At 37.9% G+C, this 15,497-nt stretch overlaps 1 protein-coding gene across 3 annotated transcripts in view; it reads left to right on the forward strand.

The window, feature by feature from the left end:
• rffl (ring finger and FYVE like domain containing E3 ubiquitin protein ligase) overlaps positions 1-13,751 on the forward strand; it is a 41,715-nt gene extending 27,964 nt beyond the window's left edge. For 2 of the 3 annotated variants that reach the window (XM_033045949.1, XM_033045948.1), the window contains 5 exons: positions 3,496-3,906; positions 4,998-5,063; positions 7,160-7,373; positions 7,463-7,486; positions 9,076-13,751. In XM_033045949.1, the coding sequence (XP_032901840.1) occupies positions 3,496-3,906; positions 4,998-5,063; positions 7,160-7,373; positions 7,463-7,486; positions 9,076-9,254 (894 nt within the window). In that variant the 3' untranslated portion in view covers positions 9,255-13,751. The remainder of the gene's footprint in view (positions 1-3,495; positions 3,907-4,997; positions 5,064-7,159; positions 7,374-7,462; positions 7,487-9,075) is intronic. The other variant, XM_033045950.1, reaches the window with a different exon arrangement.
• The last annotated feature ends 1,746 nt before the right edge of the window (positions 13,752-15,497 follow it).

Here is a 15,497-nt window from a genome sequence, read left to right on the forward strand (position 1 = left end):
CACCATTTGCAGTAAGTAATGCCTTTCAACTTCAAGCCATTGCACCCAAGCCACCATTTGCAGTAAGTACTGCCTTTCAACTGCAAGCCAAAGCACCCAAGCTATCATTTGCAGTAAGTGGTGTCTTTCAACTTCAAGCTACACCCAAGCCACCATTTGCAGTAAGTAGTGCCTTTCAACTTCATGCCACCATTTGCAGTAAGTAATGCCTTTCAACTTCAAGCCATTGCACCCAAGCCTCCATTTGCAGTAAGTACTGCCGTTCAACTGCAAGCCAAAGCACCCAAGCCACCATTTGCAGTAAGTAGTGTCTTTCAACTTCATGCCACCATTTGCAGTAAGTAGTACCTTTCAACTTCAAGCCACAATTTGCAGTAAGTAGTGCCTTTCAACTTCAAGCCAAAGCAACCAAGCCAACATTTGTAGTAATAGTGCCTTTCAACTTCAAGCCAAAGCTCTCAAGCCACCATTTGCAGTAAGTAGTGCCTTTCAACTTCATGCCACAATTTGCAGTGTAGTGCCTTTCAATTTCAAGACACACTAGACATTTTTTGCAAGCTTTAGAACCAATACAATTTTTGCAAGCTTTAGAACCAATAGACATTTTTTGCAAGCTTTAGAACCAATAGAGACACTTTTTGCAAGCTTTAGAACCAATAGACATTTTTGAATGCTTTAGAACCAATAGACATTTTTTTGCAAGCTTTAGAACCAATACACTTTTTTTGCAAGCTTTAGAACCAATAGACACTTTTTGCAAGCTTTAGAACCAATAGACACTTTTTTTTGCAAGCTTTAGAACCAATAGACATTTTTTGCAAGCTTTAGAACCAATAGAGACACTTTTTGCAAGCTTTAGAACCAATAGACATTTTTTGAAAGCTTTAGAACCAATAGACATTTTTTTGCAAGCTTTAGAACCAATAGACACTTTTTTTGCAAGCTTTAGAACCAATAGACACATTCTGCAAGCATTTTAGAACCATTAAGGGCACTTACATTTGAGTGGACATGTGTTCAGTGTTATTTACAGCTCAGAGAAACGTGACCCTCTGCCTTCCTCCATCTTGAAGAGACTGTGTGGCACACCACTTCCTGGTTTTATAGTCCCTCCCCCCTGCCGCCAGCGGGGGCAGCAGAGAGAATGGGGAATTTTGTAAAAACATTAATATCTCTGTCATTTTTAATCGACGGGAAATATCCTCGGCACACATGCGGCGGAGGGGGGCTCTGGCAAGGTGGCCAAAAATGACGGCCGTAGGTGGCGGCGTTCTCTCGGAAATCGCAGCAAAGATGGCCAAAACCGGTCAAGAACAGACTTTTAGTAATATAGATATATAATGGAATCCTGGACTAGGTTATAGCTTATATTTTGTCTCAAGCAGGCCTTTTCCAGTGGATTGATAAGAGAGTGAGACAAGCCCGGGCTTGCCTCAGGTTGCTGTGTATTGAGACAATGACTGATGCCTTTGAAATGTGTCTACCAATTGATGAGAGAGAGAGAGAGAGAGAGAGAGAGAGAGAGAGAAGCCCAGACTTGTCTCAGTGATGTATATTAAGACAATGACCGATGCCTTTGAGATGTCTTGTCTTGAAAGTACCAACTGATAAGATGCCTTTGAAATGTGTCTACTAATTGACAAGAGACAAGCTCAAGCTCAGATGCATCCTGTGGTAATGTGTATTGACTGTATCTCTGACCATGACTAACATCTTTGGAATGTGACTAAGTGACAAACACACAGTATAAAACATTGTGCAATTCTTTGTTCATTGAAGTGATGGCACGGGGGAAGTCAAGTGTCTGTTGCTTACTTGACTGGTGTAACCCCGTCACTTCCGTCGGCAGATGATCAGTAAAGCTTGAGTTGGTCTAACTAACCTTTTTGTGAGTTGTCTGTTTATTAAGAAGTGAACCTTATCACTGGGGAAATCCTGTCTCGTTAAAGTGAGTTTTTTAGGTGGTAACAATGGAGATTGATGAAGGCAAGTGATAGATCTTGCGTAAATGGACTTCAACAAGACATTGGACAAGGTCCTACACAGTAATTTGGACCCGGAGGTTAAGATACATGGATCAGAGGTGAACTGGCTTTTGGGATTCAAAATTGGCTTGATTGGAGGCAAAGAGTAGTGGTGAAAGGATGCTTTTCTGATTCGATATCTGTGGCCACTGATGTACAGCGATCTTTGCTCCGTGATATTATATATATGAATGAATTAGGCATGAATGTAGCAGGTGTGATGAACAAGTTTGAAGATGAGACAAATCGGTTATGTTCTGAATAACGAGAAAGATTATCTAAGACGGCAGTGTGATAATGATCAGATGGAAATTGGGCAGAGCATTAGCAAATGAAATGTAATCCCAATGAGAGTGCATTTTTAGACGTCTAATTGGGGCAGTACATATACATTAAACTGTAGCACACTAAATAATGTTAATGAACAGAAAGACCCTGGTTTGCAAATTCATGGTTTTCAAACAATAGCAACACAGATCGATGGGGTGATGAAGAATGCAAATAGCACGCCTGCTTTCATTGTTCAAGGTACAGAATATTAGAGTTTGGGCATCACACTGAAGGAAGGATGTATGTAGGAAGGAACTGGTATGAACAAGGGTCTCGACCCAAAACGTCACCTAATCCTTTTCTCCAGAGATGCTGTCTGACCTCCAAAGTTACACCAGCTTTTTGTTTCTAACTTCATGCTAAAGGAAGGATGTGGATGTGCCGTAAAGCATGCAGCGGAGACTCACTGGGATATTATCTGGATTGAAGGGCTTCTATTGTAGGGAGAGAGGCTGGGCAGGATTTCCCTGTTGCAAAGCAGGCTCAGAGATGACTTGATAGAAGTATATACCATTATGAGAGACAGAGAACTGGTAGATAGAGCCGTAAAGCTGTGGAGCGCTAAATAGGTATCCAGGCCGACTGAGGCGCCTCACAGAGTTAGTTCCTTTCCGTGCCTGGCTCAGTCATTTGTGCCTGGACCAGATCCCTCAAAGCCTTTCCAATACATGTACCTGTCCAAGTGTCTTTTAAATTTTGTAATTGTACTTCCCACTATCACTTCCTCTGCAGCTTGATCCTTATACACAGCACCCTCTGTAGAAAAAGTTGCCCTTGCTTTTTTTAATCTTTCCCCTCTTGCTATGAATCTGTGCCCTCTAAATTTCACTCCCCTACCTTTGTTACTGTAAACGGATACGGAATACTGTAAAAGGAAGCAAAATAATTTCTTGCAAACTGCATGTCAAACACAATTATCCTTGTAAAACATCACAATATGATCTAATTTACTGCGAACAATTATGTGAGGTCAATTGTTACATTAGTGATGGAAATAAAATGTTGTTTTTAAAATAGATACTTTTTATAGGAAAACAAAAATTGGGCAGAGCTAAATAGGTATCACAAAAAGGAACTCTGCATTGATTCAATTACTGTGTTAAATGAGGCACACTGCCATTAATGTTTCCTCTCTTTTCAGCATGTCTGTGTTGATTGTAAGAAGAGCTTTTGCACATCTTGTTCAATCCAATCTGAAAATAGCCCTAAAATATGCCACATTTGCCAGAGATTTCGCACCACCGACTTCCACCGGGGAGAACTGATGAAACTGAAAGTGAAAGAATTGCGTGACTACCTACATCTACATGAAATTTCAATGGAAATGTGCCGAGAGAAATCTGATCTGGTAGATTTGGTAATGGGACAGCAACCTCAGTCCATACCATCTAGTCAGGTGCATATTCCTCTTTATAGAATGGATACATCTGAACAGCAGACCTTTATGTCAAATGCACCCACAGGGACAACAGCATCTACCTCTCATGATGCTCCCCCACCGTATGGAGCGACCAACCCAAATAGCCCAAGAAATTCTCAGGAACCAAACCTGGTATGTTTTTCCATAAATTTCTGAAAAGTGTCTATGAAACATCAAGTTGATGTAATTAAAATTTATTTGGATGTCTTCAATTTTGAGCTTTAGTTTTATATTGATTCAAGAGATAGGAATTTCTGAATAATTTTAGAAAGTTAAAATGTTTTGATTGAAAATAAAACTGGGTGAGGCTGAGAAGCTGTTTCTCTTAGTGGGAGAATCTCAAACTGGGGCAAATTTCAGAAAAGTGATTGCCCACTGATGACAGATAAGGAGGGATTTTTCTTGAGGATCATGAATGTTTGGAATTCCCTGCCGTCCCCCCCCACCCCACACACACCACACACTCCTGGAGAGCTGTTTAGGCTGAATATCATTCATTACATTCAGGGCTATGATCATTAGATTTTTTGTGTGTGAGCAAGTCCAAGAGTATGGGGAACAGACAGGAATGTGGAGTTGAGGCTAATGATCAGATTAGCCACGATCTTACTGAATGATGGAGCTGTTTGAAGGAAGCGCATGGCTTAATCCTGCTCCTATTTAAATTCCAATGAATTATGCTGTTGGTCACATGTCCACAGTAAAAAGATTCCTCATTAATTCCTTTGTAATAAACCTATTAGTGATGTTTGGTTGTTTTTGATGCATTCGTAAGCGCAGCAATATTGAGATGCTAACAACCATCACATTACTTGCCTATTAAATGCAACACTTTGCTGAGCAACGAAAATGCATGCTTAAACCAAAGTCAGTTTTAATTGCAAAGAGGGAATGCATTTTCATAATTTGAGTTTTGACTGATGGAGAAAGTCAGAATTTACTGTTTATAAGATGTTTACAGCAGGAGATCTTATGAAGGAGTTGACACAACAGGACAAGGTTAATTTAGTTTTGAATTATTAATGGATTTTGCCACTAGCTGCAGAGAAATTCAAAATCACTCGTTAGTAGTGAACAAATTATAAATTATGCAGTCTTTCTGTATTATTTTTTAAATGATACATCCTTTCAGCTTTATTCAAAAAAAATATTATTTGCTGCGTTTTGGAATATGAATGTGAAGTATTAAATTACTGGGACCATTTTCTGGTCTGCATTTGCAGGCAAACACAGAAGTGAGTGGAGGAAATCAGAATGAGACTTCAGCACAAAATGATGATGAGACTGAGGTGAGTTGAATATTTACCCCCAGTTCCATAGTTTAGTTTTCTTTTATTTCGAGCATTCTACAAACAACACCTTGTTTTCCAATGTGATCAGTAATATTAAGTGTTCATTGAATAAATGTTTGGACAAAATTAGTCTGTTTTTATTGTGGTTTAATTAATTTAACTCCATTCCATAGAGCATAATAAGGGAGTATTAAACAGCTTTCACAATACTTGTGCAAGTCCAGAAAGTACCAATTCCGATGAACTAATATAATTTTGTTAAAATTATAGGAGGCAGAGAGTAGTGGTGAAAGGCTATGTTGTACCAAGTTCTATGAGTTCTCTTTTACCTTTCACATAATGTTTTATTATTTGGTGGAATATGCAATTTTTTTAAAAATCTGTCCAATTGCACTGAGATATAAATCTGTGGTGAATAAAATTAATTGAATCTAATTTTCAGCTGCCAGATTGGCACACTGAAATTTGACTGTTTAACTGAATGGTTTTTATTTTTTAATGCAATTTTTGAATATTAAAGAGCATAGTGCTGCCATGGATGAAATTATCTCTAAAGGTGATGATACAGTAAACCCTCATTTATTGGACCCCTATATAATGGATTTTGGTTATAACGGATGAGCCGGTCTTCTCTAACCACACAGACGGCTGTTGTGGTTCACGTTGTAGCCCCTGGGGACAGCTCTATCTTTTGGCTGCCATCACCTACAGGATGCACCTTGTCACCGTGGGGCTTCCTCCCCTCTTTATAGCTGCCGCTTCTTCCTTTGCTTTGTCCATTCCGCTGCTCCCCTCCCGTCCCTCTGTCCACTCGACCTCTCCAACCCCTCCACCGCCGCTGCCTCCTCCTTCTCCCCCGGAGTCGTCGACTTGCTGCCGCTAGGAAATGGCAGCAGATGAGAAGTGAGGGAGCCCCACGGTGACCGAGTGCGTGTTGTCAGTGGCAGCATCGTGAACTAAGAACTGCCAGCAGGGGTTACAACGTTAGTTACAACAACAGCCAATTGAACCGATGAAGGGCTTGCTGGGCAGACCAGTGGCATCGGCACCTAGTTTTGCGGTGAAAAGACACAAAGTGCTGAAGTAATTCAGCAGACTGAATCAGTCTGAAGAAGGGTCTCGACGTCACCCATCCATGTTCTCCAACTATGCTGCCAAACCCCGCCGCTGAATTGCTCCAGCACTTTGTATTCTTTTGTCTACTATCCATCATTGCAGTTTTTTTGTTTCAACTACATGCAATGATATTACCTTACTCGGTTATGATGTACAATTGGCAATAGCCAACAAAATTCCCCAGTATATCCATGTGCTCTAGGCCAATCCCACAAAAATAATGGTCATAATTAAGTATGGAGTCAAAAAAAGTCAAAAGAAATTCATCTCCATCTTACATTTGCTTCATGATGGATTCATAAAGGAGAGAATACCAGAACAGTTAGTTTAGAGATGCACAGCAAGACACAGGCCCTTCGGCCTATTGAGTCCATGCCAACCATAGATCACCAATTCACACTATACTGCCAGGGACAATTTACAGAGCTCAATTAACCTGCAAACCCGCAGGTCTTTGGGATGTAGGAGAAATCCGGAGCACCCGGAGTAAACCAATGCAGTCACAGGGAGATCGTGCAAACTCCACACAGACGGCACCTGAGACAACAGCTCTATCAAATGTACCATTTGCTCCCCAGTTGTTTACAATCCACTACAAAATTGTGCAAAAAGTATCATTTGGATAAACAAATGCGGTGTTTCATGAGAATGCGGTTGTTTAAATGAATGTTTGAGACCAAAATCACTAGATTAACAGAAATCGTGATTACAATTGAGTCTGTTCCCCTCTGTAATGAAGGAAAGGATTAAGTAGCTTAGGCAAAAATACATTTATTACTAATTTCATTACCCAAAATGAGAGATGTGTAAAATTTGTTTGGAGAATGTGCTGTAAAAATTGTAGTGTGTTATTGCACAAAATTATACACACGCTACATTTTTATAACTAGTGCGTGGAATAATTGATTAAATGTGTCTAGAAGTATTGATACTACGTCCATCTATCTTTAATCTCTCTTGGTTTGGCTTTGTTCTAGTCCGTCAATTCAGAGGAGATAATTGCCCCAGGCCGGCATAGAGCATCTTTATCAGACTTGACTTCTGTGGAAGATATTGAAGGTCTATCAGTACGCCAGCTAAAAGAAATACTAGCTCGAAACTTTGTAAATTACAAAGGGTGCTGTGAAAAATGGGAGTTAATGGAGCGAGTGACAAGATTATACAATGAACAAAGAGATCTTCAGATTCATGGTAGGAAAGGTTTATACAGAGGTAGATAATTAAAATTGGCATTTAATACCAATGTTTGATATAACTTTGTTCTAATTTATATTTTGCAGCTGCTGAACTTAAAACACAAGATGGTAAGATTCTTTATATTATCACTGCAGCTTTTAAAAATATATACAAATATACATTATATTGCATATTTAGAACACAGAAAATTGTCAAAGCGTACTCTTCATCCCCTTTAATATAACCCAAAGTGTCCAAATAGATCTCAGAATTGTGGAGGAGGTAAATGGAAGTAACAATTTGAAAACGTTCTTCCAGTTGATGCTCAAATTTTATCGAGGAGCACAATATTCAGCCAGATGAGGGCTTTGGTACTGATTATTTTCAGTATTTTTACCCAGGTTTATTTTAAAACATTTCACAATCTAACTAAAATAACCTCCCAACCTGCCTAATTTGTCCTTGGGCTGACTTTTGTAAAATAGTACTGCTGTCCCAGTGCAAGTTTCCCATTTCTAAGCACTTTGGCATTTGAGTGATGGTACATATGGAATACCAATCGATGTTAAATTACTGAACTACTGCACCGCGGCCTGCAGTCTGAAGCAAAATTCAAATTGTAACCACGTGCTGCAGAGTTAGTGGGCCTCAGAAAGCAGCAGATGTAACACGTCATCTATCCTGTTCACTTCTTGACCTTTCTCCCTCTATTCAGACATGCGATTCCACTTAAGGATCAGGGAAATGTAGGGAAGAATTGGATTTTTATCCCATTAAGTTGGCCAATTTAAAACCCAAAACTTACGGGTCCGAACTCATGAGGTCCAAAATTTGACTTTACCCTTAGCTTGAGTCACCCTTTGCATGTTCTGAGTTTGCTAATATTGCGAGCTATATATTAAAGGGCCTGTCCCACTTTCACGACCTAATTCACAACCTTTTTTTACTCGTGGACGTTTTTCATCATGCTAGAAAAAACGCCCCAACCTACTTGATACCACGAATACCCACGACTAGCATTACAACCTACCTACGACCTCGTGACGACCATGCTGCGAGTATGAGTCGAGGGCAAACTCGGCAGAGGTCGTGAATTAGGTCGTGAAAGTGGGACAGGCCCTTTAAATGATAAGAATTTCATTCCCTCGCACTGATATTCTGAATTTAACCACTAAACTGTAATGTTTTATTCTGGACAATAACCAGTTTATTGTTGAACGCTAGAAATTTTGGAACACGAATAGGTCACTTGGCCCTCAAGCCTGACATGCCATTCAGTGATCTGCCCCAGAGCTCTACTCATCCATGCCAATTGCACAATCCTTTAATCTTTCAAATAATGACTACCTCTTCCTTGAGTACTTGCATTGATTCAGCCATCACAATTGACTGGGTCAGAAAATAGCAGAGATTCACCAGCTCTGCAAGAATGAATTCTTATGTAACTCAGTTTTAAATGCCCTGCTATCTCACAAGGAATCTGCTCCTATCTCCCAGTTACCCCTGTTTAAGACACCTTCCACTAATTGAAACATTTCAACATTACCCTGTTATGCCCTTTAGCAATTACTATATTTTAATGTTTCCCCCTCATTCTTTGAACTCTAATCAATATTAATATGTTTTTATTTGTTTCCACAAGCTATGTTTGTTTTAATCTTATTTCCCAGTATTCTCTCTGGTGTATAATTATTGATTGCTCTTTTATTTTGTGTAGGTGGGACAGGAACTTCGGTTGATGAGAATCTCTGTAAAATATGCATGGACTCTCCAATTGACTGTGTGCTACTTGAGTGTGGCCATATGGTCACGTGTACTAAGTGTGGAAAGCGCATGAGTGAATGCCCAATTTGTAGACAGTTTGTCATAAGGGCCGTGCATGTCTTCAGATCTTAAGTAACTACAGCTACTATGAAACCACATCAAATTGAATGGAAAAGTGCATTTTCACAACCCAGATCCCATCCTACTGATCAACACCTTCCAGTTCACTTTTCCTACCAGTAAGACAATTAACACATTTCTACTTTACTCACTGAAAACATTTAGTTGATCAGAAAGTTTTACATAATAATATCATTTTGCCTTGACTTTGCTAAAAGGGTAACTTACTAAGCCTCAACATCTTGCATTATTAAAAAAAAAAGTAGGGTATAAATGAATGAAGGAAATGGGATTGGAAGGAAAATTATATGCCCAAAGTAAAGCAAGGTTATTAGAAGCCATGAGGCTTGTGCTGCCCCATGGAATGACATTCTGTTTGAGCTCTCTCAGGATGTCACTAATCCTGAAAATGGGAGGTGACAGTTCTCCGGGTAATCATTGTTTTACGTGCCTTTTGATGAAAGAATTGTGAGTTGACAGATCATGAGTGCAGGTTGCTGAAGGCAGGACACAAAAAACAGAGATTATTAAAATTAAACCAGGTTCTTTTGGAGATAATTAGTATTTTTGAAGGATGTTGTGCCTGTGGACTAAGCACTCAAAGTTTAACATAAGACTGAAGACACTTTATAAATTGTGGGTTTAGTTTTTGCCAATGGTTAGTAAGAGTGGGTGGTGGTAGAAGGGGGCAGTGCAGCTCCAAGTAATGGAAGCCTATGCTTGAGAAAATAATAAAGCAAAGAAGTAATTGCTTTAAAATGAATAAGAAGTGATAGATGATTGAAAGTTCACATCCTCATGTTATTTTATAATGAAAGTATATGGATAGATTTGTTGCTTCTAGCTGAAACTAAGCTGTGCCACGCCTACCTGATTTCATAGACTAAATCCAAGGCCACTTACGTAACAAGCAACCATTCCTATTACAACCTACATACCCCTAAATGCAAGGCAAAATCAGTCTTTGCTTACATTACACATACATTTATAAGTCATACTGGGTTGATAAGATGCACCATCTTCATTGTATTATACCTCAAACTTTAAAACAAAACCACGCAAAGATGCATGGTTCCATATCATTTATACAGTTCTGTGCAATCAGAATCTTCCTATTTTGAAGCACGTAGTATGCCTAAAGATCAGTAGAAATGCATAAATTTAAAAGTAAACACAATTTGTCTTTTTAAATCCAGTCTGTTGATCTTTAAATTTGCATTTATCTCCTGTGCAATATTGCAGGTAAACGTTTACAAGCTAACTTTACTAAGAAGGCTAAAGGTCAAAAAACAGAAATTGTGCTGTTAAATCAGTTGTGATTGACCAATGCCAGCACTCGTATCTCATATTCATATTCAGAATATAGTCATATTCTGCAATCATATTCATATTCGTTCTAGCTTGTTGTTCAGATGCTGTTTTCCTTCAGTTTGCACTCATACCACAATCATGATCTGAATTTAAATTAAACCAACTTCCTTTTTAAATCTTCCAATAACACAAAGAACATTTCTACAATCATATGTGATGTTTGTGCTTTGTATTGAAGAATGGTGTGCCTTCAAGTAGTCTTATCCATGCACTTTCTTTTCGCTGGTCAGGGTTTTAATATGCAAATAATGTACGGTATTAATAGTTGGAATATAATCAATCTGTTTAAATATTTAGACCATTGCATTGTACCTGGTGCTCTCCAGTGATGCAGCAGTGCAATTTCTTGTTCATCTAAATGGATATGTCTACTGTTTCCTCCTTTCTCAGGAAAAAGCTGTGTTTTTGACCGATTTCCTTTAAATTTATCCCATCCTTTTAAATCTTTTCTCTAATTCAACCGGTTTTTTGACTGCAGAAGTTGACCATTCATGTTTTGAGATGGTATTACTTGCATCTTGAACACAATAACTGGAGGAAGGCATGGCTGTTAGTCCTGGTTATCGAGTTTACATTTATACAAACCTTTTGAATGGTCACAGTGCCTAAATGTATCAAAATTTGACTATTTATACCACCCGCATCTTCCACCTGTACCAAAAACAGATGTATATTAGTCTCATTAAGAATATTCTACAAGAGGCATTTCACCTGGGTAACAAAATATCTCCCATTATTCTAAAATGGTGGAAACTGATATTCTGCCATGTCCTATTTATATTATATACTCTATGATAAATTGTTTACTGGGAAGAAGTGCAACATAATCATTTCCTCTGCTATAAGTGCTATTTTGAACTAGCCTATAATTCTGTGATTAATCTATGATTAATTCTGTAATCTATCTTCAGGCTTCCCACTTTACATTTTCTTTCATCCCTAACCTCTCTGTCTAGCATCCATCCCCCCACACCCTGTTCCTCTGCCTGTCCCACCTATCAAGTGAATACTGTAATACATAGATTTTTGATATACTTGGTACATTGGGGTGGAGAGTTTGCTGCTCTGAGCATCATTCTCTAAATATAATCTCTCAAATACACAAAATAATCAAATTCACTCTCCTTTTATGGTGTTGAAATCTCCATGATGCTGCTGAGAGAATGGACCAAAGTGAGTGCAGTATAATATCTGGAGTGAAGGCTTCTTAATATAATTGGAAGAGGGTTGGAATTTTCTCAAGGCTTTTCCTATTTGGCAACTGTGATTTGACATGTTAGTAGGATGTTAATTTATCTCAAAATGTGATTGGACCCAATTTACTTAAACATCAAGTTTATTTGTGCAAAGTAATTTGTGTAAAAACTATTTTGATAGAAATCAGTCTTACTGAAGAATGCCTTTGTCACCTTTTACAATTTGGGCAAATTATTGCATTTGCAGGTTTATCTAATTTTATACTATTTGATATCAGCTTATATTTTTTACATATGGATTGTATCTGCTTTTTTTAAAAGAAGATGGAAAAGCATTATGGTTGAAAAAAAGCTGTCAAATAAGCATGGGGTATAGACAGACTACTGAAGATGTACTTTCAGTTTAGCCTTCTCCACAAATATGGCTTTTGAATCATACCAATCTCCAAATGAAAATTGAAGATAAAAATTATATCCTTTTTGTTGATCCATGGATTTTCAGGTCATTTTCCCCTTCCTTTTCTACGACTCCAATGTTCTTCAGTCTAGTTATCTCTGATTTCTGTTTTTTACAAATCGGCACATCTTTGAAAAAATACTATGTCAAGATTTTTTTTTCCCCCAGCTCCTGCCTTTTTGTAAATAAATTGTGTCTTTGATGTGACAAGGATTCTGCTGCTTTGCTTTCAAAAGCAGACCCTTGGGGAAAGTGGACATGACATTTCTGAAGGAGAGAAGAAATGTTCATTTCTCCCTTTTCATTCTCAACATTTCCTAAACTTCTGAATATTTCATATTACCTGAAGTGCCTTGGATGTTGCTTTCAAGTGCTCACTAATAGTGCAGAAGCAGAAGAATAGTTCTATTTTTATAGAGAATTAAAGTAAAACAGATCCCGTTGATTCCACAGGCCAAGATACTATAGGGGAAAGGAACATTGCATTTGTATAATTCTGCAGCCCCTATCCATTTTATAGAAAAATGTAATACGAGCTGATTTATGTGATTTATCTGGCCATACCTGTGGTTTCACTAGTTCGATGGCTTTTAGAAAAACAACAGGGACTTTATCTTTGAATCATGCTGAGCGTCATTCTGTTAGGCTGTGGAGCTGGTATCCCAGTCCACAGAGCTTTGTTTTTCCTGGAATCCAGGTATTCTGCTGTAACAGCGTTCAACACAAATATGTTACCATTCTGTTTCAGCAGTCTAAGGAAATATTTGCCTCTTGTGGTCTTAAAATTGACAGGTTACCTGCAGTGATTTTATACTTGTGGCATTATTTATTGAATTGCCATTTGTATTTTGACTAATATATTCAGGAAAAATAGACAAAGATTAAGTACTGTCCATTGCATAGATCTCCTTTCCTGTTTATCTCATGCTAGCTTTTTATTCCAATTCATTTTTTTTTAAGAATGAATAAATCGTATTGTAAATGGTCTAATTAAACTAATTGCAGAAACATGAAAGACTACCTGTCGATTTTCTTTTAAAAGTTTTCAGGATCCGCTGTAATCTGTCTATTTAAACTTCAAAGTTATATTGGGGAAAATGCAAGCTGAAGATCAGTTTTCTCTCTAGATTAAGAATGCAAAACTTTAACTGGGTGCTTGTGTTCACTTTTACTCAACTTAATTTTGCAATAAAGCAGTTTTATTACAAAAGTGTAATTGCTGATGTGATTTTCAAAAAATCAATTAGAAAATGTAGCATTCCTTAAACTGGTGATCAAGGTATTTACATGTGAAATGCATATCTCATTGAATGTATAATTTCAAAATGTTTAAAGCAAATGTTTTTTCTTTTTATTAAATATTATTTCCAATAATAGGTGTTGAATGTAATAACATTGGATGCATTGTTTATTTCATAAAATAACTGGGAGTCATGAGCATAATTAAAAAAGTAAGACAAAAATAAACTTCCTTTATCAAAAGTACAATGTAATCAAATTTATCTTCATTTTGAGCATTTAATGTTTTTCCATGGTGGGAGAGAAATGAAGGTTAGTTCTGCTGAGTACTGAGTAGACAAGATTCACATGATTTAATGGATTTTAGTAATCTGACATTTTATCTACACTGGACAATATAATTTATTCTTATTAACTAGAAATTTATATAAATTATGTGGATAATACCTTAAGTCCGTGGGGGGAAAAAATGTACAGGATTTAGATTTTCTTTGAACAATAAAGACACATACATTTGGAATTTTTATGTATTGAGCTTCCAAAGAACATGCAAAATCATTTTATAAATGACGAAGACAGTTCATTTAATTGGGGTTAGGAGTCTGTGTTAGAAATCCTCCAGCTTTGTACTGTAGGGGATGATATCATTCAAATGAACTTCCTCCACTCACTTTCCACAGCAAGACAGCAGCTTAAATTTGCAAGTAGTGTTGCATTTTTACTGTTTGTATCTGCATGTCCCACAATTGAGTTTAGGTTGGAATTGGAACACTGTTGCTGACCCTTGGAGAGCATCAAGGGCCATAAGATTGATTAAACGAAAGACAATTCTATTGGGCAATTCACAGGGTGATTTATTAAGCAGTACTGAACTGTACTCCAAGCTTTCTTGTGTATCAACATATGACATTTTAGATTCATGGGATGAATTTTGCTGGGCTTGGTGTCAGCAGTTCACATTGGGCTTCCAGCAGCTGGGATTTCCCAGCATTATGCTGACATATCTAATTTTCTGATCCGAAACTGACAGACCAGACACATTTTAACGTTAATTCCGGGCATGTGAAATGAGGCAAAGCGAGTGATTTAAAAAATTATCTTGCTTTAATTTAATGTTCGGCATTTCAGTGCTTTTGTACGGTTTGCAAAATAAAGAATTTCACTGTGATGTCACATGTGATAATAAAGAATCAATCAATTCAATGTTATTAATTTTCAAAGTTTCAGAGGCATAGCTTAAATTCTTGCCACCCAACTAGGGGTTATGGAGGGCCAGGGAGATCAGATCCCACATTAGTCAAGAGAGTCAATAGTGTTATATTGCCATATGTCCTTGATAGAACAATGACATTCTTACTTGCAGCTGCACAATAGAATATGTAAAATTAGTACACTGTAAACAATATAATAAACGAGAAAAAAAAGTATGTGTACACACACACACACACATACATTGATGGAGTGTATATGTGTGTGTGTGTGTGTATATATGTGTGCCGTATCTACACACACACACACAAATAGTACAATAATAGTCCATGTAGTTCAGAGATTATTTGAGGTGTGGTGTTTAATAGCCAAATGGCTGTAGGGAAGAAGCTGTTCCTGAGCCTGGACATTACAGTTTTCAGGCTCCTGTACCTTCTTCCCGATGGCAGGGATGAAATGAGTTGTGGCCAGGGTGGTGTGGGTCTCTGTTTATGCTGACTGCCTTTTTGAGGCAGCTAATCCGGTAAATCCTTTCGAGGTGGGGAGGTCAGAGCCGGTGATGGACTGGGCCGTATTCACAACTTTTTGCATTTGAATTTGAAGTTTTTGACTCTCTCCACCATTGTGGATATAAACTGCCCTTGTTGATATAAACAGGATTGTGGGTCCTCATCCTTCCTCTGGAAGTCCACAATCAGTTAATTGGTCTTACATCAGCGCCAGATGAGTGCAAACAAGCAGGAATGTGAAGCACCATAAATTATCTGATTTTTATATGTTTAA

This window comes from Amblyraja radiata, chromosome 28 (assembly GCF_010909765.2).
Source record: "Amblyraja radiata isolate CabotCenter1 chromosome 28, sAmbRad1.1.pri, whole genome shotgun sequence".
NCBI classification, from domain to species: domain Eukaryota; kingdom Metazoa; phylum Chordata; class Chondrichthyes; order Rajiformes; family Rajidae; genus Amblyraja; species Amblyraja radiata.